Genomic DNA, 25,744 nt, shown 5'->3' on the forward strand with positions numbered 1-25,744 from the left:
TAGAAATACAAAAGTTTGACAGGTTTGTGCTTCTCTGTTATTTTTTGCCGATGTCCTGCACATCTTTTTCTGAACTGGATGCTGGCAACTAGAAAAACAAGATACTGATACCCTTGTAGGTTTGCATCACTGTGGAGAAGAGGAGTGTCATTAAATGTCTGTTAGCTAAAAGATTGAAAACAATAGAAATTCATCGTCGGATGGCAATGCAATGTCATGAGACTTATATCAGTCGGACACAGGTGTACGAGAGGGCGGATAAATTCGAACGGAATGTAACAATTATTGAAGATTCGTCACTCCCAGCGCGCTCTATCTGTATTGTCATTGCGAAAAGCACTGCGAGAGATGATGAGTTGGTACAGGAAAACAGGCGTATTGCAGCAACGATGAACATTAGTGGTTCAAATGGCTCTGAGCACTATGGGACTCAACTGCTGTGGTTATCAGTCTCCTAGAACTTAGAACTACTTAAACCTAACTAACCTAAGGACATCACAGACATCCATGCCCGAGGCAGGATTCGAACCTGCGACCGTAGCAGTCGCACGGCTCCGGACTGCGCGCCTAGAACCGCGAGACGACCGCGGCCGGCCGATGAACATTAGTGTCGGATCAGCCCACCATATTGTTCATGCCGTACTGATGTTCCAGAAATTTTGATAAAAGAAACAAAAGAAAGTAGTTTGAATGTCTGCAGGGAGCTTTTGCTACAGCACGAGGCTGAAGAGGAGTCATATCTTCATAGTACTGTAATGGGAGATGGAATTTCGGTGCCCATTCAACCCATTGAAAGAAGCTCTCAGTGGATCACGGTTCGCTGATGATGCAATCAGCAATGCATAATAAGTTAGAAAAAAGTCCCTAAAAATTGTTTTTACATGAAAACTGAGAAACTTGTCCAGCGTCGGCATACACTGAGACGACAAAAGTCATGGAATAGCGATGTGAACATATACAGATGGGCCGTGCGTTTCTTGGCGCTTCAGTCTGGAACCGTGTGACCGCTACGGTCGCAGGTTCGTATTCTGCCTCGGGCATGGATGTGTGTGCTGTCCTTAGGTTGGTTATGTTTAATTAGTTCTACGTTCTAGGGGACTGATGACCTCACATGTTAAGTCCCATAGTGCTCAGAGCTATTTGAACCATATACAGATGGCGGTAATATCGAATACACAAGATATAAAAGTGTGGTGCATTGGTGAAGCTGTCATTTTTGCTCAGGTCATGCATATGAAAAGGTTTCCGACGTGATAATGGCCGCACGACGGTAATTAACAGACCTTGAATGCGGAGTGGTAGTTTGAACTAGACGCATGGGACTTCAACGTTGAGGAATTCAGTACTCCTTGATCCACTATGTCTAGAGTGTATCGAGACTATCAAATTTCAGGCACTGTCTCTAGCCACGGACAACGCAGTGACCGGCAGCCTTCACTTAACAACCGAGAGCAGCAGCGTTTGGGTAGAGTTGTCAGTGCTAACAAACAACACTGCGCGAAATAATAGCAGAGATAAATGTGGGACGTACTACGAACGTATCCGTTAGGACAGTGTAGCGAAAGTTTGTGTTGATGGTTTATGGTAGCAGACGACCAACGCGAGTGCCTTTGCTAACAGCACCGCATCGCCTGCAACGCTTCTCCTGCACTCGCTACCATATCGGTTCGACGCCGGACGACTGGAAAAGCATGGCCTGGTCAGACGAGTTCCGATTTCAGTTGGTAAGAGCTGATGCTAGGTTCGAGTGTGGCGCAGACTCTTCGAAACCATGGACCCAACTGTCAACAAGGCACTGTGCAGGCTGATAGTGGCTCCGTAATAATGTGGGCTGTGTTTACATGGAATTAACCGATCGTTGACTAGACATGGCCATGTTCGCTTTCTTGGCGACCATTCGCAACCATTCATGGATTTCATGCCCCCAAACACCGATGGAATTTTTATGGATGACAATGCGCCATGTTATCGGGCCATAATTGTGAGCGATTGCTTCGAAGAACTTTCTGGACAATTCAAGCGAATGATTTGGCCACCCTGATCCTCTGACATGACTCCCATGGAACGTTTGTGGGACGGAATCATGCACAATATCCTGCACCGGCAACACGTTTGGAATTATGGACAGCTATAGAGGCAGCGTGGCTCAATATTTCTACAGGGGACCTCCAACGATGTGTTGAGTCCATACCACGTCGAGACGCTTCACTGCACCGGGCAAAAGAAGATCCGATATTATATTAAGGGATATCCTATGGATTTTGTTACCTCAGTGTAAATGCACTGAAAACTTGAGAGCGTTGAAAAATAAGTAAGTGTTGTATTCCGTTTTCGTAACAGATTCTTTTTAAAAAATCCCAGTTTTTAGTTGAATGACCCTTGTTTCGTCACGATACTTCAGGCTTCCTCATTTTGTGATGGTTCATGTAGCGGAGTTTTGCGTCACTGCGGTGTGAATACTTCGTAGTGTACCATGACTGCAGAAATGTACCTAAATACAAACAAAAATTAATTAAGGGCCCTTTTTTACAGGCCGACTGTTGAAACTTCATTAGTGCCGTTCGTACTGTTTTCCCGATCTTCTTCAGTCGGGGAACAGTTTTGTTTGCTACAAGAAAATTATCCGCATAGTCAGTACGACTACGTCAGGACTGTCGTCAATTGACAGCTGAGTGAATATTGTTGTGACTTCCCTAGACGCGGCAACAGACAAGAAAGGCGCGCTGGAAGTGGCGCGCCCAGTGGCGACACAGCAGACACGACTGGCTGCACGTCTTCTTTCGAGACGGGTTCCGCGCCTGGGTACAGCATTACGGTGGACGTATCCGTGTGTTTCCGGTTAGGCCTGGACGAACGTTACCAGATTGCACTCGTCATGTGACCCCATAACTAGCTGCTGTTGCTGCCACTTGCGGTAGCTTTGCGTACTAAATTTCCCGTCACGTATTCAGAATAACATCAACAGATTTAATCATTTATTCTTCCCGATATACCGTACACGAATAGTAAGTACAGTCTTAAGATAAAAGAAACGACACACCACGAAGCAATTATCGGAATGGGACAGAAATCGGTAGATGTGATGTACATGTACAAACAAACAGATGATTTCCACTTCAGAAAAATTGAATGATTTAAACTGTTGCCAGGACAACGGCTCTGCTGCCCTGGGAGACCCCGTGCGGCAGGCACGGCTGCAGCTGTCGGCCTCCGGCGGCGGCGGCGTGCTGCGCTGGGCGGTCTGCGCTCCCGAGCCCTGCTCGGCGGACGACGCGGCGCTCCTGCTGCGTCACAAACTGCAGCACCTGCTGCCCGCCTCTGGCGCCAACGACACTGCCGTCGACGTGTCGCAGAGTGCTTGCAGCGTGGCCGCCGCACCCCCGTTGGCTCCCAAGGAATGGGCATTCTTGTAAGTTGGCCCCTCCCATAGAAAGATCTATCAGAAAGTCCTAGGGTTGTTCTACTGAGAATGTCATTTACATGTTCACTCACCGGTATTTTCAAGCATTAAACCATAAAATAGCTCCGGCTCGTATTTTCTGCGATCTGTCTAAGGCATTCGACTGTGTGAATCACAATATTCTCCTAGATAACTTGAAGTTTTATGGGACTGATCGTATAGCCAAATAATGGGCAACGTGATATCTAACCAAATGAATGCAAAAAGTTGTATTTAGAATTCAACCAATATAGTCAGGGTTCATAATTCTGACTGAGGAGGAATCACGTATGCAGTTCCCCAATGATCAATCTTAGGTACACTATTGCTTCTCATATACATAGACAATCCTCCTTCTAATACACAACAAACAGAATTGGTCTGACTAGTTTTCTGCTTATGGTTTCACCCTCAATTTAAAAAAGACACAACATATTCAGTTCTGCATATCGATGGGTGCTACACCAACGATAAGTGTAACATATGGTGAGTAAACAATAAATAAGGTGAAAACTTCAGAACTCTTGGGTATCCATATTGGTGAGAGTATAAAATGGAAGATGCACAATTTGGAACTACTAAAACAACTTAGGTTTGCCAGTTTCATTTGCACTTATAATCATTGTAAATCTTGGGTAGAGACAAATCAATCAGTTGACACATTGTGCATATTTTCATTCAGTAATGTCATATGGAGCCAACGGCCTTGCTGCAGTGATAACACTGGTTCCCCAGAGATCATCGAAGTTAAGCCCTTTCGGGCTGGACAGCACTTGGATGGTGACCGTCCGGTCTGCCGAGCGCTGTAGGCAAGCGGGGTGCACTCAGCCCTTCTGGGGTAGAACTCAGGAGCTACGTAACTGAGAAGTAGCGACTCCGATCTCGTAAACCGACATACGGCCGGGAGAGCGGTGTCATATGGAGTAATGTTCTGGGGCAACGCATGCTTAAGAAAGAAAGTCTTCATTGTGCAAAAATGTGCTCTAAGAATAATATGTGGCGCACGTCCACGCTCATCTTGTAGACATCTGTTTAAGGAGGTGAGCATTCTGACTACTGCTTCACAATGTATTTATTCCCTTCTGAAGTTTGTTGTAAATAACCCACTACAGTTCAAAAGTAACAATGATGTACGTAATAACAATACCAGAAGTAAAAATGACATCATTACTCTATTCAGGTGGCCTTTAGGACAATGTTTCCAACAAAAATTTGTGCTTACTTGTCCACTGATATAAAATGTCCGACAGGCAGCAAATCAAAATTTCAGAGGAAACTGAGACGTGTCTCCTTGACATCTGTATATATTTTTTCGTTTTGGAGAAAAGGAAAAAGATTTAGAAATGTCGAGATATAACCATATATACAAATTAATTTGCGATATGAATGTAAAATGATTCGTTCTACATCAGTTCCATCTATCGTGAAAATTATCCATAGAACATGAAACTAATTAACTAACTAAGAAGTTTTGGTCGTAAGTAAAGTCAACGGACATACCCATACTTTCAGTTCATTATCTTGAGAATCCGTCTGGTGTTGAAACAAGACAGCAGACAGGAAGCATTTTGATACACGAAAGGATGAAAGTGGTACATGGCTGGGGGCTGCGGGGGGCGTAAATATTTGCATATCTCAATAATAATAACTACATACGACACATCGGCCTGGTGCTACTCTTTCAGTTGGACGCTGTTTCGACGAAGCAACTATTAATGAGAGCGCCTCAGGTTCAATAACACAGAAAATCACCTATGCTCAAATCCCGCAAACATCACTCAAAATAATAGATCAATTGTTGCATTACAAAACAGACAGGATATCTATATTACTAAATTGCTGTCCCAGAACCTGAAATCAGTACCAGTTGCAGCGTAGAGGCAACAAATATACGATTTCCAATATTTCCTGTAAATATTGACCTAATTAAAAATTTAAAACGCTGTCGTAATGTACTCATTAAGAGGTATAATCTAATGTTAAACGTTTCACGCAATATATATCACAGAAACTGTTTGTCTTGAGGTATTGTAACTTACAGCGCGTAAATTCGCGGACGTTATTCATCCAGCACTTGAGAATGTGAGCACTTGGCGACTTCCAACAAAGTTTACACATAATTTCAAACCTTCACGAAACTTTTCCTCGCTGACACCCCCTACAAAACGACCGAAGGAAAAAGTTTATTCCTTATTTCGTTTTCGTTGTTCGTTCAGTCAAACTCCAGCATTAGGCACGACTTTTTAATTTATTTGCTTCTTTACTACTCTGTTCTCAACACACTTTGCCTGCGGTGTCTACATACCTCACTTAATGTACCTACGAAATTATATCTTTGTACGACACACAATTCAGGAGATATGACGTTATAAACATTGAGATGCGTGAAAAACCTGCTTTTGCTTCAAATGGAGGGCAAATAACCCTGTTTGTATTCATCCAGTCAATTAAAACGAGAGCACTTAGCAACTTCCAACAAACTTTAAGCGTAATTTCAAACATTTCCTAAACTTTTTCACACTTGCATGATTAAAGGCAAATATTTAACACATTAGCTCATCAGTAAAGTAATCAGACGTTAGAAGCTGTTTTATACATGGGAACTCTATTCTTTAAAGAGTTGGGGTGTTACTAATGTTACAATAAATGCCCTCTTAGCGAGAATTTTATAAACACAGTGACTGTTGCCTCATAATAAAAGGAACTCGCGTAATCAGTCAGCGAACCTCTAAAAAATTAACATACCACTGTAAGGAACAATAATAAAAGCACATATTCACATGTTGAACTTGATGATGATATTTTATCAGAATATTTTAACGATCTGAAGATTGCGCTAAGCCGAAACCGGTAATAAAGTGTAAAGAAATCTGTGTGGTCAAGACGGACTTATGAAAATAAAAGTGCCAAAGAACATTTTGATACTCACTCTTCAGTAAATATATACAATTCTTACAGGTCGCTACTGTGCAGTCAATGCTTACTTGCTGTCACGTAAGAGTCTTCAAATGCAAGTATTTTTAAACACAATCGTAAACATTTTTGTTACTTTCCTTTTTTCGGATACTAGTCTGTCACAGACAGTTCTTTCTCCTACCTCTTTAACGTGGTTCATTGTAATCGTCTCCTTGTTTCTCGTTTGTTTTGATGGGCCTCCGTCGAACATTGGATGACGATCGGCCGTGGGCCTCGCCGCGTCTCCGTTGAGCATAGAAGAAGAGAGAAAGGTTACTGAATGTCTGAGCGTGTCGTGAATGCGTGGTTACCTTTGTTCCATTTCGCATGTGTCTATGGCGACGTTATATTGAAGATCTATTCTTGGGAGCGTAGTCTTTCCTTCTTCATTTGACGAATCTTTATGTCGGTTCATCAATGGTCTATTCGTCTCCAGATTTTCATATGTGTAGTCATCTCCCATTTCTCAATACGATATCTGAAGGTGTTGTAACTTACCATAAGGACTATCGAATATTTCTACTGCTAGAACAGTTAAATGCAACAATGGTCATGTATAGGAAGGGATTTGAAACGATTTCTTGATCTTTTCTGGTCCAGGCTCTTCTTTCTAGCAAATCTTCTGCGTGGCATCGTCTGTTCTTGGTGCATGTTACTGTCTTCTCACTTGTGTCTTCGTTCTTCTCTGTAGCGGGAATTGGGATTGAAGACCTGCTAAACCTCGTTGTCGTTTAATCCGTTCTTATGGTGTCTTCTTTGAAATTGTTGTGTATTCTTTTATTGTATTCGGTTGTTCATCTAAATAGATTGGACAGCCTTCCATCGTTTTCTCGCTCCGTCCCATGAGTATTCAGGGGCTGTTTCGCGGTTGTTGCTTCCCGTATGGTCTGATAACGGTTTCAGCGATTCTGCAAGTTGAGCTACAGTACGCGCCTCTTCTTCTTCCTGTGGCGAATTTAAACACCCACTCTTCCTCGCTGTACTATGTCCGCCTTCGTTCCGGTTCAGGGGACATCCTTCATCTCTCCATATGCTGCTTTGAACAGTTCGCGATAGAAGTGTCAAGTATCTACACTTTCGCAAAACCATTGTTATGAAGCTCGTATTTGGCCTACGTATGAGTAAAGCTCTCTTCGTGGTATATGTTCATTATATCTAGGATCAGTTGTAGCTCTCCTAACTTTCCCCCCAGATGTGTTATCCTCTAGGAACGTTGCTTTCACCAAGGCCTCTTCTTTCGACATCTCGTGAGGTGACGTACCAGGCACTCACGTTGAGTGTCCCCTCCTCTCACGCCTGACCACTCTCCTCAGTCCTTCCGCCGATCTGACCGCAATGATGCTGCACCTTGTCTGCTGACTTCACATCTAATACAATGCGTGTTTCCGACCACATTTTCTTACTTTCTTTACACCTACACGTATTCCCTTTTCCTCTGATATCAATATTTATTTTATTATAACCCCTGCTCCCTTAAGTTACTTTACAAACATTAAATCTTTTATAACTTCACACAAAGGATCATTAATTATGTCGAAAAATTGTTTTTCTTATCACTATTTTTACTTACTTATCTTTTTTTTCTCCCCATTTTGTTTAATTTGTCCTTAAGATAAAGATTATGGTTTCCTCATCTTCATCGCGATAGATAGTAAGACTGAAGTTGATGGTGATGACGATTAGTGAGTTAGTGATTTTTCCCATTACCGCTTATTATTTTTTCTAACTACACGTATACTATGTTATTTTTAAAACTTCGCACCTTGACTTCGACTCTAGCGTCTTTTTCTCAGCAATCTCTTCTTTTTGGCGTTAGCTGTAACAGAACTTCAAAAACACAGATTATCCTCTTTCTCTACTCCTTTCCCTTTTCAAAAATATCCTCTATTGTTCTACTGCGTTGTTTTAAAGTTTAAAAATTTCTTTTATCAGTTGTACTTATCCCTTTCCCCTTTTCCTCGATAGTAAACTTTTATGTTCCTTCCTTTTCCCAACATACCCTTCCTTATTGAAATCTTTTTCTGGGTCAATCTTACTTCCTACTGTTTATCTCCTTCCACGAAATAACATGTTTCTTGCTTAGATTAATACTTCAATTGTCTTTTCTAATTATTACCTCCTAACGACATCTTATATTCATTTCCCTCATATCTTTCTCAATACCAGATTCTGTACCTTCCACAAATTATATATATGCCTCACATATTCCTCCAAAATATCTCCTCAATTATTTGTTCACTGTCCTTGACGGAACAAATCAGAAATGCCTATCTCCTTCTTACCTAATTGTCTATTTTCTTCCTACTTTTTCACCTCCTTTCATCCACAAAAATCAACTTCCTCCTCCTCCACACTACATCTTTAAGAGAGAATCTAATACTATTTCGTCAAGCTATCCACATGCTGATTGCTATCTTCCTCCTTATTTTCTACTCTTTCCCCAGAACACATTTCGTTTGCAGAAGAGTTACTTTAGTTCTTTTTTTCTGTCGTTTCTTCAACACTCTCCTTTTACCTTCCTAACAAATTAATTTTATTTAGTTAACTGAGATAGGAACAAGTTCAAAGTTTTATCTCTGTGCATTTTGTTATCTTTCTTTAGTTTCTGGACATTTAATACAACTAAATTCTCGTGTGGAGCTACTTCCTTTTCTCGAACAGTCCACGGGTATACTGCCGGTTCATAGTGTCCAACGGGCACAATATTTCGGCGATCAGACATGTCGCCATCGTGAGGTGCGCTGACTAACTGAGCTCCTGAGGGCGAGCGGCCGATTTAAATCCCCTCCTCCCGCGGGCCGCTCTCTTCGCCGTCCGCGCCCGCGCGCCGGCGGTCGCGAAGACGTGGACGTCGGAAACTGTCGTAGCGTCGACCGCCGGCGCGGGAGGGATGGCGAAGAGAGTGGCCCGCGGGGGGAGGGGATTTAAATCGGCCGCCCGCCCTCAGGAGCTGAGTTCGTCAGCGCACCTGACGATGGCGACATGTCTGATCGCCGAAATATTGTGCCCGTTGGACACTATGAACCGGCAGTATACCCGTGGACTGTTCGAGCAACAAATACGCCGGGAGAAACTGAAGAATCACATCATATACTTTCTTTTCGTCTGTCTAGCCTTTATATAATTTTAAATAACTCACTTGGTGCAAACCTATGGTAAATTATCCTCTTGGCATACTGTTTCTATCTCCATTACATATACGAGGTGTGGCTAGAAAAAAACCGGACTAGTACTGGTGAAACAATAAAACGAATGCAATAAGGCTGAAAGTCGCGTGGCCTGTCACGTGACTCTCTCTCCGCCTACTGCTCGAGTTTCATCTGCCTCCTGCACTCAGTCTGCCCGTGGCGTCTGTTTTAAGTAGTTTACGTTTTGTCTGTGCGTCGGAAAATGTTGAGTGTACAGAAAGAACAGCGTGTTAACATCAAATTTTGTTTCAAACTACGAAAATCTGCAAGTGAAACGTTTGTAATGTTACAACAAGTGTACGGCGATGATTGTTTATCGCGAACACAAGTTTTTGAGTGGTTTAAACGATTTAAAGATGGCCGCGAAGACACCAGTGATGACACTCGCACTGGCAGACCATTGTCAGCAAAAACTGATGCAAACATTGAAAAAATCGGTAAACTTGTTCGACACTTTCCTTGTCAACTCCTGTTAACTCAGACACTACTCTGATTGTTAAACGGCGATCTTGTCCGGACTGAAGCGCCTAGAACCGCTCGGTCACACCGGCCGGCGGAATCTCATGCCTTTTTTGTGTTTCCGCTACTGCTACGGAAGATTGCACAACTGACTTGTTAGCTTGTGGATTTCTGTCCATCACTATGTCGGATGATACCACTGATTCCGTTGCCGCACTACCGCTTTCTGCACGATTCTCGATACACTGTTTCGATTCTGTACGAAGCTGTTCATACTGTTCCTGATTTTTTCTAACTATGTTTTCAATGCGTTTTAATGCGGCTCGCGTGACACGTTTTCTGACATTGAGCTCTTCCACGTTTTGTTGCGCCTTACCACACGACTTACGTGCTAACTTATCCACTCTTTGATTAACGTTAGACACTGCATCCTTTACCTGGTCAACGTCAGGACACATATTCTTCTGGTCAGACATTAACGATTGTATATGCTCGCGCGAGTCTCTCGCCTCTCTTCGGCTCTCATTAAACTGTTCCTTAACTTCCGTTCGTAGTTTTTGTTGATCTTCGCGGACTTTTTTGAGTCCAACTTACGTTTCACCTTTGAGATCATTTAAGGCAGCATTTGTCTCTGTTTTTAACTTCGCTGTTTCGGGTTTTAAATTCGCCGTTTCGGTTTTTAAATCTGTTAACCCTGCCTTTGTTTCAAGTTTCAAGTCTGCTAACCCTGTATTTGTCTGCTTTACGACCATAGTGAGCTGTTTCAGTATTGCGAATACACTATCTGACTCTTCGGCATCGTCACCTGTCACTAATTGATGTAAATTTTGCCGTTCGCGACTTTCACGTGGCGTCTCACCGACTTCCGTACATAGTGCGGACGCACTTACAGACATTCTTTCTGTTGGAAACTGTCCCGTATAATTCAGAATCACAATATATGGTTCAACGTACTGAAGTTGTTCGTCCTCTGTTCTACGTTTGACCCACTAGCTCCGTCATTTATTTGTTTTTGTGAATTCTTTGACTGTGACACCAATCGTGAAACTATCACCACTTCCCTCTGCACTATCACTACCTTCCGTTCGTTAACTTGCACTTGATACTTTTTTTGTACACCAATTTCTATCGTGTCAAGGTCTTCAGTTTGCCCTTTCTGTGATAATTTCCATAATTCCGCCATCTCCGACCGTCTAATCTCTGTCTTTGTCGAATTGCGCGAAATGGCGGTCTCGTAAACATCAAGTTATATAATCTTACACGTTTCCAACATATGATAGAAAGTTTCTTAGACTATATACACATCATTATCAACGCTGTTCGCTGTTTTCAGACTTTCAAACAAACTGAACAACGCCGTGAAAAACTTCGCGCGCGCCAGCAGTCATGCGCAAGCTACTTTTACACAAACATAAACCTTATCTCATCTATTAATACAACTTTTCTACACTTTGGATCACACATTTACTGTATCCTGACCACTATACATTTACATAGATTGGGTAACCTGGTCACAAAAACAACAACACAAAAAAATTTTTCAAATTCAAAATTTTAATTTCTCTTTCTAATATGACTAATTGCCATCCAGGCAGCCCAATTGCCATCCTGGCAGGGTCGCCATTTGTAAGGTTATAGTTAGGTGGTTTCTTATTCTATAACTAAACACAACTGTGTAAGCTATAATGACATCGTTTAATATTGCAATTTTGTCACGGAAATACACGCTTTCACACAGCTTACAAGGTGAAAATGTTAAGACAGTTGTCAAAATGAAGCATCTCGGCCTCTGAAGGTGAACTTATCCAAAACACAACAGTATTAAATTGTAACTCTCAGAAAATTAAACAATCTTACACACAACAATATTAAATTTGAAATGTCCCCTTTGAACAATTATACATGACTGTCCTTAAACTGACACACAATATTTTTAGCGCAACGCAATCTGACTTTCAATAATGTCTACAAAAGAATGGCCCTGACTAACATTAACCTATACCTTTCACAAATCACTTACCTCACAAAAATCTTCGTTACTCGAACTACTGCAATACAGCGAGCGCTACTACTGCCAGCTAAATAAAAGATTCAAACTTCGGAAGGCACTAATTACTGATAGGCATAGTTAGCAAATGAAAGATTTTAATAGAGAACAAACAATGTATTTACCTTAATAGTGTTGAAAAACCATAATATACATAGCAGTTAATGACATCCAGTCTTACAAATTTCAAAACTCCGCCATTTCTCTCCCCACATCCACCACTGCTGGCGGCTCACCTCCAACTGCGCAACGCTACGTGCTGTTCACATCCAGCTACCCAACACTACAATGGCAGACAACAATGCAAACTAGCCACAGACTGCACACAGCACAGCCAGTGGTTTTCATACAGAGCGCTACGTAACGTTGCCAATAAGAAAACATAAACAGCCTACTTACATAGCCCCCATGCTCCCCACAAAAAAGTTTACAAATTGTTTTGGGCAGTGGCCCATAATGATTTGATAAAATTTTTCATAATAACAATAACAAAGATATCAAATGCACACACATACTGATACAATGTTGGTCAAAATCTAAAATTTTCTCACAATCCATAAAGACAGTCCTGATCATTCATCACAGCAAAACTGCAGTGTTTTTCTGAAAGTCTGAACAGTAAAAGAAAATGCACACGGAAGTAGTGGATTTCCATGCAGTCTTGAGGAAGTAGTGTTGTCCTTCCAACGGAAAGACAGTGGTGACTCTCGACATGCAGACAGGTAATGGGCCACAACAGAGGAAACCCACAGCAGAGTCATTCGACGTTTTGAAGAATATTGGTAGGTAGGTCGTCACAGAGCAGACCCACTATAGTCTTGGTAGAGAGTATGGTATTGGTGGGCCACCAAAGGTGCAGACCCACTGCAGTCCTTGTAGAAATAATGGTATTGATGGATCATCAAAGCTGTAGACACACTGTAGTCGTTGTAGAGATGGCCAGCAGCCATCTGCTGCGACTGTGCAGGTGCACATTCACCATCGAAGAGTCTTGCGGACAATATAGCAAGTCCATAACCACCACTTGTGCACTCACAAAGTTTTTGGAATTGTCCTTAGAACCAGCAATGCTGTTATCCAGTCCCTTGCTGAATTATTAACACACATTCAAACACTAACAGTCCCTACTTCTCACATATTGTCCATATACTATGACCAACAGAAACGTGTGCAGTGAAATGGAACTTACAAGTTAATAATATGATGAACTGGTGTCAATTACAATTTTATAACATAAGAATACAATTACAAAGGTACAAAATACATCATAAAAGAACATAACAATACAGATAACATTTGTAGTACAGGCTTTACAAAAGAATCGAAATAACATATACATCAGTGTTACAGGAATTATGACATGTGTACATACATAAAAGATCAGAATAACTTTCGAAACATCAACTTCACACATGAGCATTAAAACAGAACAGAATAAATAATGTCTAAACATCTTTACAAAGAAAATAACATGTTATCAGAAAAATTCTACAACATAACAACTCAGCTAAACACATAAAGACAGGAAAAACACAAATACACAAGGGTACACAAACACATAGAAGGATAAGACAAAAGGAAAAGACAGGGTTTGTTTTACTGCAGTATTTTGCATGGAGATCTCCCTTCGTTCATCATTATTCTCAAAAAGACCTATCTAAGCCTGCTTTCTGTATTCTGAACACATCCTCTTTCAAAAATAGTTTTCCTCCACTGTACACTACTTTTTTGGCCAAACCATTTTCTTATAGCTTCTCAATGCATTTCTTCCAATTCATCATAGTTAGTTTCTTATATAGTCTACCCCTCTTAAGCTAACTTAAATCTACTGGGCTCAGATATATATACCAAGGGACGAGGTAATGCAGCAGCACATAACAAATTAACACAAACAGCAATGACAAAAAATGGAAATTGGCAAAGCAAGCAGCAGTAAATACAATAACTTATATCTAAACATGACAAACCCACAAGCAAAAAAATATTAGAGTAAAGATGGCTATGTCTAATACCTATGTCAGATCTTAACTAGAGTGATGCATCACAAAAACTTACTCTGCAAGAAAGCTACCAAGTCATTAAAAAAGTTATTTATGCAATTCCTGTGAAGGGAAATGTCTATTTGTGCTCTCTTTTCTAAGAAAGTACATCATAAACGTATTCTTTACTGGGTCTGTAGACAGAAAATAGTGATATTAGTACATCTATTAAATTTTATAATAACCAATGCTGGAGTACAGCTAGAAACTAGATATTAAAGAAAATGAGCAAATATGTACAAAGGAAGGCATGAAACATCATTCATTAGCCATATGGCATTTCATAAGGTAGTAAAAAAATCTCTCAACTAGAAAGACAGTAGTCATAATCAGCTGCATAGACATAAAAATATTTCTCGTCATTTCATTAGGCATTTCAGTAAATATCATAAATTAAGAGCTCCACATTGTTATCATGTGTTTACAAGTTTGAGTGTGTCATATTTACGATGCTTTCTACAAAGGAATGTCAATAGCAAGGATAATGGCCCCCTTTTTTTCTCCACCTGTGCCTCTGAAAGGCACACACTAATGGCTTTTTTCCAGGCGACTGTCGCACAGCTGGGTGCCCACGACTCATTATGTGCAGGTGGTCACTTAACTTTCTTACCAAAATATTTACGACACCAGTTTGCACTACAGTGACAGTCTCATATAAAAAATTTCACAGGTCGAGAATTGGCGTTGCAAATGTGTAGAAACAAAATCCTATGAATATAACAGTATTCAAAAAGTTGTCGTCGACATTGTGATACATTCACGCATTTACACACATTTCATAACTCTTAAAGTACGATTCTTGGTTTCCAACATCCTTTTCCACAAATCAGAGTCCCTAACCACTACTCATTATTCATATACGTATTCATCGACACTTCTTCAATATTTCATCATAATAAATATGTAGCATAAACAAATTCCTCATATATGGTAGCATCATCTTATTGTTCATAAACATACCTCAACAGCATATTACACATCGTCGTTGTAAAAATAACATCATAACACCTCAGTCAAATCTCAAAAACGTCGTAGCTTCCTGCAATAATGTCAAAACCTAAAAATAATTCTCTGCTCATTTCAATAGTATCATCTACCTCAAACGTACTTTAAAATCATGCTCCCTTATCAAATACATCATTCAAAGCTCTCATAGTATCACAATAGTTCTGAAGAAATATGAACAGTTCACAAAGTACAGACAAAATACAATTTCATAAGTGTGAAGTTACCCAACTGTGTAATTGCGTAAACATGTGTCACTGATGTAGTAAAAAAATGTTTATCTCTCAGTTAAATGATCAGATAGCTGTGTAATTTGTGTGTTGGAGAAATATGGTACCGATGTGTAAAGTTGTATAAGAAAATACCATATTAGCTAGGGCTCCTTGTGCTTGCCAAACACATGGTACACAAAGTAAGCGTGTAAGCCCCTGAGGATTAATGTAATTATACCCTCAGGTGTTACAGATTACAGCAATGGAATGAAATGTATCACGGAAAACCTTTGTATCATTGTACTTCAAATATCTTTAAAAATAAATGTTTTAAGTACAAAATTAATCACTCAAATATGTGTCCTGTAGCACTAAACGTGCATCTTGCTGTAAGATAGTCTCTGTGGAAGTGTCGTAAATATTGTCCTCCGAAAGTTAAGTTCTGCAGGAGCCAATGTACTTACCTCATGATAAACAAAAGTGAAATGCTTTGCGTATAGATATCTTAGTTATTACGCTTATTGCCGTGATGAAGAAAGTACTGTGCTGTAATGTATTGTTGTGCTACGGAAAAGGCAGTCTCATTGTAGCGATACCACAAAAGTTACTACTAAAACATGTTTTACTTTCCAGAATAATACAGAAAAACTGTGCAGATATAAAACAGAAACACTGCAAAAGCAACATTGTAAATTGTCACTCATTAGTAGCGTCGTGATAAAATCATGTAGCTGTCACATAAACTAACCACTGTGTCATCTGGTATCTCACTGAAAGTACTTTAAATCCAGAATGTATTTTCAAGTAAACCAAAATGTTGCATTAAAATCTCATTAGCAGTACCAGTATATTTCTAAGTATGTAAGCCTTATAGTCGTTACGTAATCGTGCAACTAACAAGCAAGAATGTACACACACAATAACACTGTGACGTCTGTTCACTATAACAATGCATTCGTAATTTCTGTTTAAATAAGTTCCCTTGGTTCTTGACTGGATATTTAACTTCAAACATTGTTGCATGGTAACAGTTTCTAAGTCTGACAATGCATAATAGAAATGTGAAGTGAAAAGTTTTATGGCAAAGACAAAGTTAAAAAGCAGATTATCTTTCAATAACGGTTTTACATGTGAAATGTGGTGTAAACCTTTGCTCTTCCTAGTACGCAGAGTTTCAACCTGAACGCAATTATCATGCGGTATACGTAGATAAAGAATGCTGGAATTTTTCTCAAGGTTAGTGTCTATGTTATTTTTCTCTGAGCCAGCCGGCGCACGCTGCTGCCTGCGGTGCGAGTCATTGTCTGTCTCTTTGTTGGCACACGTCATTATTAGGATTAGGAGACCTAACTTTTGCAAATTCACCTTGTCGAGAAGGCCCTGCCCTGTTTGAAGCTCGCCAGTTCTGATGGAACTCAGGTCTGTCGTTTTGTCGGTGGTTTACATATTTTCTTGTTTGTCGGTCATGTGGTGGAGAATTTCTCCCAGAATCGTAACTGCATGGTGGACCATTGCGTCTGAAGTTATTCTGTCTCCATTGATAATAATTATTTTCGTTCCCATATTGTCTGTTTCTATGGTTATCTCTGTCATATTCATTACTACGGAAATGCGATTTTTCTCTGTAACTATTACTCTGCCAGTGGTTGTCATATGGGTGGTGTCGTTTTTTTCACGATTTGCGTTGTAAGAATAGCCTTGTCGTGTCCAGTTATTATTTCTTTCGTCGCGGAATTGTGACGGATGTGACCTGTAATTGTTGTGTTCCTGTTTTCGCGACCCACGATTGTCAGTGTCGATTTCCAATTCTTGTAAGAGTCCCTGAAAAACTTCAGTGTCGTCTTTGCAACGTCCTGCCAAAATAATATGTCGCAAATGTTCACGCAATTTGATTAAACAAATGCGGATGAGTTCTAAGGGCCGTATGGGTTTGAAAGATACTGATTCTTATGTAACATGTCTTCGAAATATTTCACAAGACTGGAAAATTCAGATTGTTCGAAATGTTTCATCATTATGATGCTATGTTTTACTCGGTCTTGTGTAGCTTGAGACCAATATGCTGAGAGGAAGGCATGGTAAAATTCTCCTTCACTGTGACAATCGTGAATGACCGATCGCATTCTTACAGCTGGTTCATTCTCTAAGTAGCCACACATAAATTCTAATCTGTGCTCTAATGACCAGTTGGGAGGAAAACAATGAGAGAATTGATGGAGCCATGCTTGTGGATGAATGTCGTTGCCAGAATTCTTAAATGTTTTGAATTTACGTGAACAGCTTATAGTCAAAATCATCATGTCGGCGAGTCGCATGTCGGTCATTGTTACGTCGTTTCGGCGGTTCCATTTCAAAATTCGGTGCACCTTGCCAATTTCTTTCGTAATTTCCGAAATGCGCTGTGTTATTATTTTGTGGCTGTTCCGTATTTCTATGTCCCTCTTCCCGTATTGGGGCGCGAGTGTCCTCTGAAATACGTAATTCTTGTATTACCTGTGTCAGCTGATCATGTACTTCCCGGATTTCTCTTTGGTGTTGCCTATTAATTTGATTCTGATTTTGTTTGAATTTCCTAATTTGTTTGCACTCTTCTGTGTCATCAAAGACTACCGGTTTTGTGTCATTCAGATTATCATCTACCTTCGTAGATAAATTATTTAGCTGATCCGAAAGTTCAACTACTTTCTCTGATAATGAACTAATTTCCTCCATGTGTCTTTCTGAACCAATTTTCAGACTATCTACTGTGTCCTTTAAGTTTTCCTGAGTTTTTGCAAATTGCGTAACCGAATCAATAGATGCAACTGAGTCAATTTTAGCTTGCAAGGTCTCATGATTTTCATGAACAATAGTTTGCAGTTCTTTTATGGCTGCTTCGTGATTCTGTAATGCATTTTCATGCCGCGAAAAAGTAGGTTGAAAATGCTCAAAAATTTGTGTTTTTACGTCATTACAGACTTTTTGACATTTCGATTCAATGTTATGTAACTCAGTAGTTAAATCTTCACGTGTTTGTTCAAGCGTGGTGTCTAACTTCTGAAGATTTTGTTCCAATGTGTCTAACTTTTGAAGCTTTTGCTGTGTTTGTCCTATTTGTTGTATTAATTGTAATAACAATGCACTGGTGTCTGAAACATGTTGCTCAGTGCTTTTCAGCAGTGAATTTGCACCGGCAACATTCACATTTTGACAGGCAGAAAATGTGTCTTGACTTATTTGAGAAAACGGTGAGGACCCAAAACCTGAATCTACAGTATTTGCGAGATTGTGTCCTGTCATTTCGGATTCCTGAGGCGAGCTATTGCCGACTGATCGATCGATAATGCTTCCCTGTTCACTAATTGTTTCACTGTCTATGCCATTATTTGCCGCCCGCTCCATTTCGCTATGCACAATTACCAAATCACTAGTTTGAACATTAGTTAATTAATTACACAGTGGCGCTAACACACTGCTTCCGTCTTCACTGTCATTTCTCAGTTTACTTTGGAGCCTAGTATTACGTTTTTCACACGCCATTATTGTCACAATATTTCACACGACAACACAGAAAAGCACAATTTGAAGAGCAAAATAAGAAAACACTTTAACATAGCACTGAAAATAATATCTAGTTAAGTGCAAGCGCAGCTGTGAAATACTTGATGCAAATCTACATGCATGCCACAACAACAATGAAAGACTGCAACTACATAGGAGATTCTCTCTACAGTTATGCGCTAGCAATAAACAATAGCTACACTAATTACACAAACTACAAGAAAAAATCAGAAAATTCCAGTGAGGTATCCTGGCAGGGTCGCCATATGAAACGTCCCCTTTGAACAATTATACGTGACTGTCCTTTAACTGACACACAATATTTTTAGCGCAACACAATCTGACTTTCAATAATGCCTTCAAAAGAATGGCCCTGACTAACATTAACCTATACCTTTCACAAATCACTTACCTCACAAAAATCTTCGTTACTCGAACTACTACAATACAGCGAGCGCTACTACTGCCAGCTAAATAAAAGATTCAAACTACGGAAGGCACTAACTACTGATAGGCATAGTCAGCAAATGAAAGATTTTAATAGAGAACAAACAATTTATTTACCTTAATAGTGTTGAAAAATCATAATATACATAGCAGTTCATGACATCCAGTCTTACAAATTTCAAAACTCCGCCATTTCTCTCCCCACATCCACCACTGCTGGCGGCTCACCTCCAACTGCGCAACGCTACGCGCTGTTCACATCCAGCTGCCCAACAGTACAATGGCAGACAACAATGCAAACTAGCCACAGACTGCACACAGCACAGCCAGTGATTTTCATACAGAGCGCTACGTAACGTTGCCAATAAGAAAACATAAACAGCCTACTTACAAATTTTAACCAGAAGTTTCTTTACAAAATTAGTCTTACAATTACATTATGATGTTGGCCAGTACTACGATAAAACATCCGATTCCGGTTCAAAGTTCGGTACTATTTTAGGGATGACAATCAAGTCTATGGAGGATGGTTAGTTTTGTAAGTCGAGCAAAAGATTACCCAAGGTCACCCGAGTTTATAGTGGACGCAAGCTGGTGAACCAACAAGTTCACGCCTCTGCACGCGGTATTTACCTTAGCTGTGATGAGTTGTCATCTGTATGGCTGCTCTCGCGCACTGAAATTCCTATAAAATCTAACTAAGCCTTTGCTGGATTTTTCAGCAGAAACTCTCCCTATGTTTCTCGATGTGTGAGAAAATATGAACTCATTCCTAGTCTCGGACTATGGCGATATATACACGCATGGCTGGAGCAGCATGCATATTATAATTCCCTCTCAGTTCTCGCAAGAACAATTAACCAACTGGGTCGTTCGTTTCTCCACAGTTGGAGCTCAACGATGCTACACCTAATTTCTAGATTGTGGTCAGCCACTGTGAATGTATTGTTCACACAAATTTCTCCTCTGCGTCGTACAAAGTGTTAAGCACTCTGTTCTGCACTTGACGCCAGTTCAGAGAATAGTCGTCGATAATTTGGCTCGCGTCCTTCTCGCAGCCAAACTCTCTCCCCACCTGGGTTCTTTCGTTCTTTATGTCACAGCGTTTTTCGACCAATAGGAGAGTTCCTCTTATTTTGTGGAAAATCTCTCTACCAATTGCAAAGATCCTACCATTAAAATGCGTTGAAATCTCGACACTTCACTCCTTCCTGGTGCGTTTGCGCCAATCGGACGTTTTGTGCCTGCTCCAGACTACTAAAAAGTTACATGTGTCTATCATGTATCTACCACTTGCTGTTCACATGATCGAATGCGTCACTAGTATTGTTCGGATCTCCTTGCCATTCGGAAACGCAGTTTTCTAAAGCTTCTTTCTGCCCTACTTCTGGCGGTCCGTTACTCGCTCTACAGTATGCGTCACCTGTCTGGTCGCTGACTCTCACTGCGGGACGTGCCCCCTTAAGAGCTTTCTGTTGTGCCTCCCGGGGTTCGGCCGCTGCTTCTGCCCACGCAGGCTTCCACAAAAAACGTTTCCTCTCACTGCTTGTTTCACATTCGGCTCATTGACATACATTATATAGGAGTGGTTTGTTAATACCGTCGATTGAGTATCATCCCTTTTGCATTACATACTTATAGGCAAAGCTGCTCATTGCCGCTGAAGTAGGTTATGTGTCATATTCACCTTCCCGTTACGATGTATAAAACTCTTATGTAAGGTACGAAATTGGCCTTCATTTATTCTGCCATCTTACACTGAGTAGAAATATGCAAAGTATGTTAGAAGATTGATTTCCAAGACTAGCAATTATACGAAGAGGTAATGAACCTGAACTTAATTATTTGAGTACCTACGTAACACGTAAAAATGTTAAATTCTGCATTTAAAAATCTTTGACCGCCACGCAGACTCACGTATGACCCTTACCGGTATTAGCGTCCACCGTAATGAAAAACAAAACTACTTAAAGCCACCAGAGCACCAGACCCTGTTGAAAATTCAGTTCCATTTTTAATTGAACACGGCGCATCACAAGCTTCTCTCCCACCTTGAGTTCAATACGGGTTTATTGCACAGCGAATATCCCCATTTGATTGGAAAGTAACGTAGGTCACAAAAAGTCTAAAAGGTCGGAAACAAAAGACGAAAGGTCGATATCTGTCCCGTGCATCTGCTGGAGGAACATAGAGCATATTCTCTGCTCAAGCATTAAATGTACCTGTAGGAAAACCAGTTCATTAAGTCAGCACAGGTCCAAATAAGACCACGCGGTTGCAAAAAAAATGTATATGAATTCCTAAGGGACCAAACTGCTGAGGTCATCGGTCCCTAGACTTACACACTAGTTAAACTAACTTAAACAAACTTACGCTAAGGACAGCACACACACCCATGCCCTAGGGGGGACTCGAACCCCCAGCGGGAGGGGCCCCGCAATCCGTGACACAGCACCTCAAACTGCGCGGCCACTCCACACGGCCGCGTTTGTAACACAACTTGCTTTATTCGTACACGATATACTGTAAACAACAGACACAAGTGAGTAGGTAGATATCGTCTTCCTAGCTTTCCAAAAGGCGTTAGACACTGGACTAGGCCGTCAGCTACTAACCAAGATAGGGCCATGCGAAGCCTCTTCGCAAATATGTGATTGGCTGGACGAATATCTGAATAACAGATCCTAGTACGTTCTACTGCATGGAGAATGTACCACATAAATAAAATTAACACAGGGAGAGCCCAAGGAAGCGTAAGGGCACCTCTAACGTGTTCAGCACTCAGAAACGGTTTATCAGATATGACCAGCACACCCGTAAGATTAGGATTGTTATTCATAGCGAAGCCCTATCATGGACAGTCATTAAGAATTAGAAAAAGACTTGGCAACAAATTTCCACTAGTTATAATGAGTGGTAGTTCCCTTTAAATGTATGTAAATATAAGCTAACGCTGGTAACTAAAATCAGAAACCCTCTACCTTTGAGTATGTTGTAGTGACCCATCCTGAACTTCTCCCTTTACAGTAACTTGAAGTGGCCAACTGGAGTCAGCCCTCCTTTTAGTTTATCGAGAACGGTATGTGTCCAGTTTCAAACAAATGAAATTAGTAGTTTAGAAATAACAGATTACTGCCATTAATAAAACGAACACAGATTACTGTAACATTCGTGTCTTACCTTAATACACAGAACTTCAATAACAGCAGAAGTTAAACTTTTAAAAATTTACTCGGTTGTGACATTCAGCCCTAATAATGTCTCTTTCACACTCGACAGTGTTCAAAACAAGTACAAGTACACTTCTGTTTGCAAATCACTCTGCAGTATTTAACATTTACTAATACCCAACTTTAAAGTTACGCTAATTATGATTAGTTCCAAGTTTCTCTTTGAATTTATTGTTTTCTTTTTTAACATTGCATTGATGTAACATACCATACTGGCGAAATAAGAAGCTTGACTAAATTATATGAAGATAAAGTGATACATTTACTAACAAAACATAGTAATACAACTAACTGTTCTTCCACAATCGCTTCTAAGTTCACTCTGCATTTGCTGTATAGTAAGAACCAGCAACATTATGGAATTTTGTAAAATGAGTGGTAGAAATATATTCCCTATTCAGCAACCCAATCACTAAATTTGAGGGTGACTAAAAACTTACCAAAGACCAATTTCTGAGGTATACAGTTGTCTACCATAACTAATTTTCTCATGTTAATGACAGAGACACTCGTGATTTACGCTTCTGTGCATTTATCACAACTGTTCACTATGTGCATATCACACAATTATTAATAATACGTGGCAAAATACCTGTAGGTGCGATGTATGTACCTTCCTCTCTGTCTTTCTCTCTCTATTACTTCCTTTCGTTACAACTATCATTCTGTTTGCATTAACTACGTTCAGTAGAAATAAGCCTGCTTTAATATATGTATGTGAGCTGAAAATAATGTCAGTTAATACCAGACAGAAAAGGTGACTAAATCTTATTCACTGTAACAGTGTCCATTACTTCTGCTTTTAATACCCACCAGAGAGAGATCAGAAAATTATTGTACCGAAAACTCAGAATATGAAAAGAGTCATCGTTGTCAATGCATTGAACTACTGGTGTTTTCCTGCACTTGTGAATAACTGCAGATAACAAATACTATAATTATTCCAAGAGAATAGGTGACTTTATTAACCAGTTATTTTCCAGATTCCTGTAACGTTAACCATACGGTTTGGTCGGATTTTTGTTGTGCAGTTCATGTTCATTTGCTTTAAACCAAAATTTCTGCTTCTAGTATTCACTTTTCCACTAGTTACACGTCAGCATCGACTTGTAAATAATTATACTTCACGCTATTAGACACTAGGCCCGTCTCGAATGATCTCCAGCCAAAATCTTCAAAATTCTTATTCCTCCTTTAGTGTTGCCAATTTTTATCCGTAAAACTGTGCAATGTCTGTCTGTGCACACGCCAGTTGTACAAAACAACATCTCGAATTGCTTTCTCTCGCATTAAATAAGGAGTGGTTCACAAGATGGCACTACAGAATCTAGAACAGAATGATCAGTTTTGCAATCCACATTTACAAAATATAAAATAATAAAAAATAATAACTAGTGTACACAGTTAGGCACATTCTATATCGGGAGAGGGGGGGGGGGGGGGGAGGAGGGCAAAGGGCAATACAATCGTGCAGCGGTAAAGTAAACTAGCCAGGTCGCCTAAAGGGACACCAGAGTTACACGATACTACAGTATACTGTAATGTCTCTCGCACAATCCTTCTGATATTCTCAAATCACGCAACTCTTCCAAGTCTTGAAACTTCCCATTTGAATGTAAAGAATGACAGTGCTGGAAAAACTCTTACGTTATTAGCTGAGCAAAACTGAACGTACTCAGACAGTTTTCTCTTACTTATTCTGATCATCACTAAACTGACACACAATATTTTTAGAGCAACGCAGTCTGACTTTCAATAATCCCTACAAAAGAATGGCCCTGACTAACAATAACCTATACCTTACCTCACAAAAATCTTCGTTACTCGAACTACTTCAATACAGCGAGCGCCAATACTTCCAGCTAAATAAAAGATTCTAACTACTGAAGGCACTAATTACTGTTAGGCACAGTTGGCAAATGAAAGATTTTGATAGATCACAAACAATGTATTTACCTTAATAATGTTCAAAAGTTATCATATATATATATATATATATATATATATATATATATATATATATATATATATATCAATTCATTACCTCCATCTCTAAAAATTTCCTTTTTCTGGCGGACACACGCACAGATCGTCCGCTTATAGCAATCTCTCAAAACACTGGCGTCTCTCTCTCCACATCCACCACTGCTGGCGGCTCACCTCCAACTGCACAACGCTACGCGCTGTTCACATCCAAAAGCCCAACACTACAATAGCAAATATTCCAACAATGCAAACCAGCCACAGACTGCACACAGCACAATTAGTTATTTTCATACAGAGCGCTACGTGGCGTTACAAACATAAAAACCTAAACCGCCTACTTACAGTCTTAGAACCTTTGTTCAATTTCGTTCATATTGCACAGGCATCCACTCAAGAGTGCACAGGCATCCACTCCCTGAAGCCGTCCTCAGTACTCACACGGGACGAGGCAGCTAACGGTTACGTGGGCGTGGACGTGACATCCCACCTGACGAGAGACAGCGCCGTAGGCACACGGGACGAGCTGGTTAACGTGACTTACGCTCTCAGCACTCTCCAGCCACAGTCTCCGGCATCTGGCGCCTCAATCACGCAGTTTCTTTAAGAAAATTTACGAGCCCTAAATTGCTGTGCTAGAGTGAAGACATTGCGAAGCAGATTCTGGATTCGTCGATTGTTTGAACAGCGAATAATTCTAAACAATGATCTTAAATACGTACATACTAGTAGAAGCCATTAATTAACTCAACTGAAGCTTCATCCCATTTTTTATTATAAACTGAGTATAGTTATAGTGTCTAATGCCAGTCCGCTCACGAATAATATCTATATTCTCGATGCTGTATTGGCTGCCATCACTCAGAAGTAATGCAATTCATGACATGGATTTCAATATCGATATTCTTTTCGTAATTTCATTTAAATGGAAGAGGAGATCTTTCTCAAAGCTGCCCAACATCCCTGAAAAGATATTTACCGACAGATATAAACAATGGACAGTCCATAAAAACTGAGACACTAAGTTTCGCAGAAGCAAAAGCTTCCATTGTGTAACTTCTGTTGGCTTTCTGACATTGACTGGGAGCTTGGATTCCTGGCTACTGGGGAAACATTCCAGTCGTTGGTCTTTGCATCAAGAATTGCAGAAAATACATCATTTATAACAAATAACATCGATGACTTCAGGTAATAACTCTT

General features: G+C 40.3%; 1 protein-coding gene across 1 annotated transcript in view; it reads left to right on the forward strand.

Moving 5' to 3' along the window:
- Positions 1 to 25,744, forward strand: part of LOC126199556 (nose resistant to fluoxetine protein 6-like) — a 296,567-nt gene that overhangs the window by 81,162 nt on the left and 189,661 nt on the right. The window contains exon 3 of the mRNA XM_049936478.1: positions 3,150 to 3,409. Coding sequence (XP_049792435.1) covers positions 3,150 to 3,409 — 260 coding nt within the window. The remainder of the gene's footprint in view (positions 1 to 3,149; positions 3,410 to 25,744) is intronic.

This window comes from Schistocerca nitens, chromosome 8, assembly GCF_023898315.1.
Source record: "Schistocerca nitens isolate TAMUIC-IGC-003100 chromosome 8, iqSchNite1.1, whole genome shotgun sequence".
Classification (NCBI taxonomy): Eukaryota; Metazoa; Arthropoda; class Insecta; order Orthoptera; family Acrididae; genus Schistocerca; species Schistocerca nitens.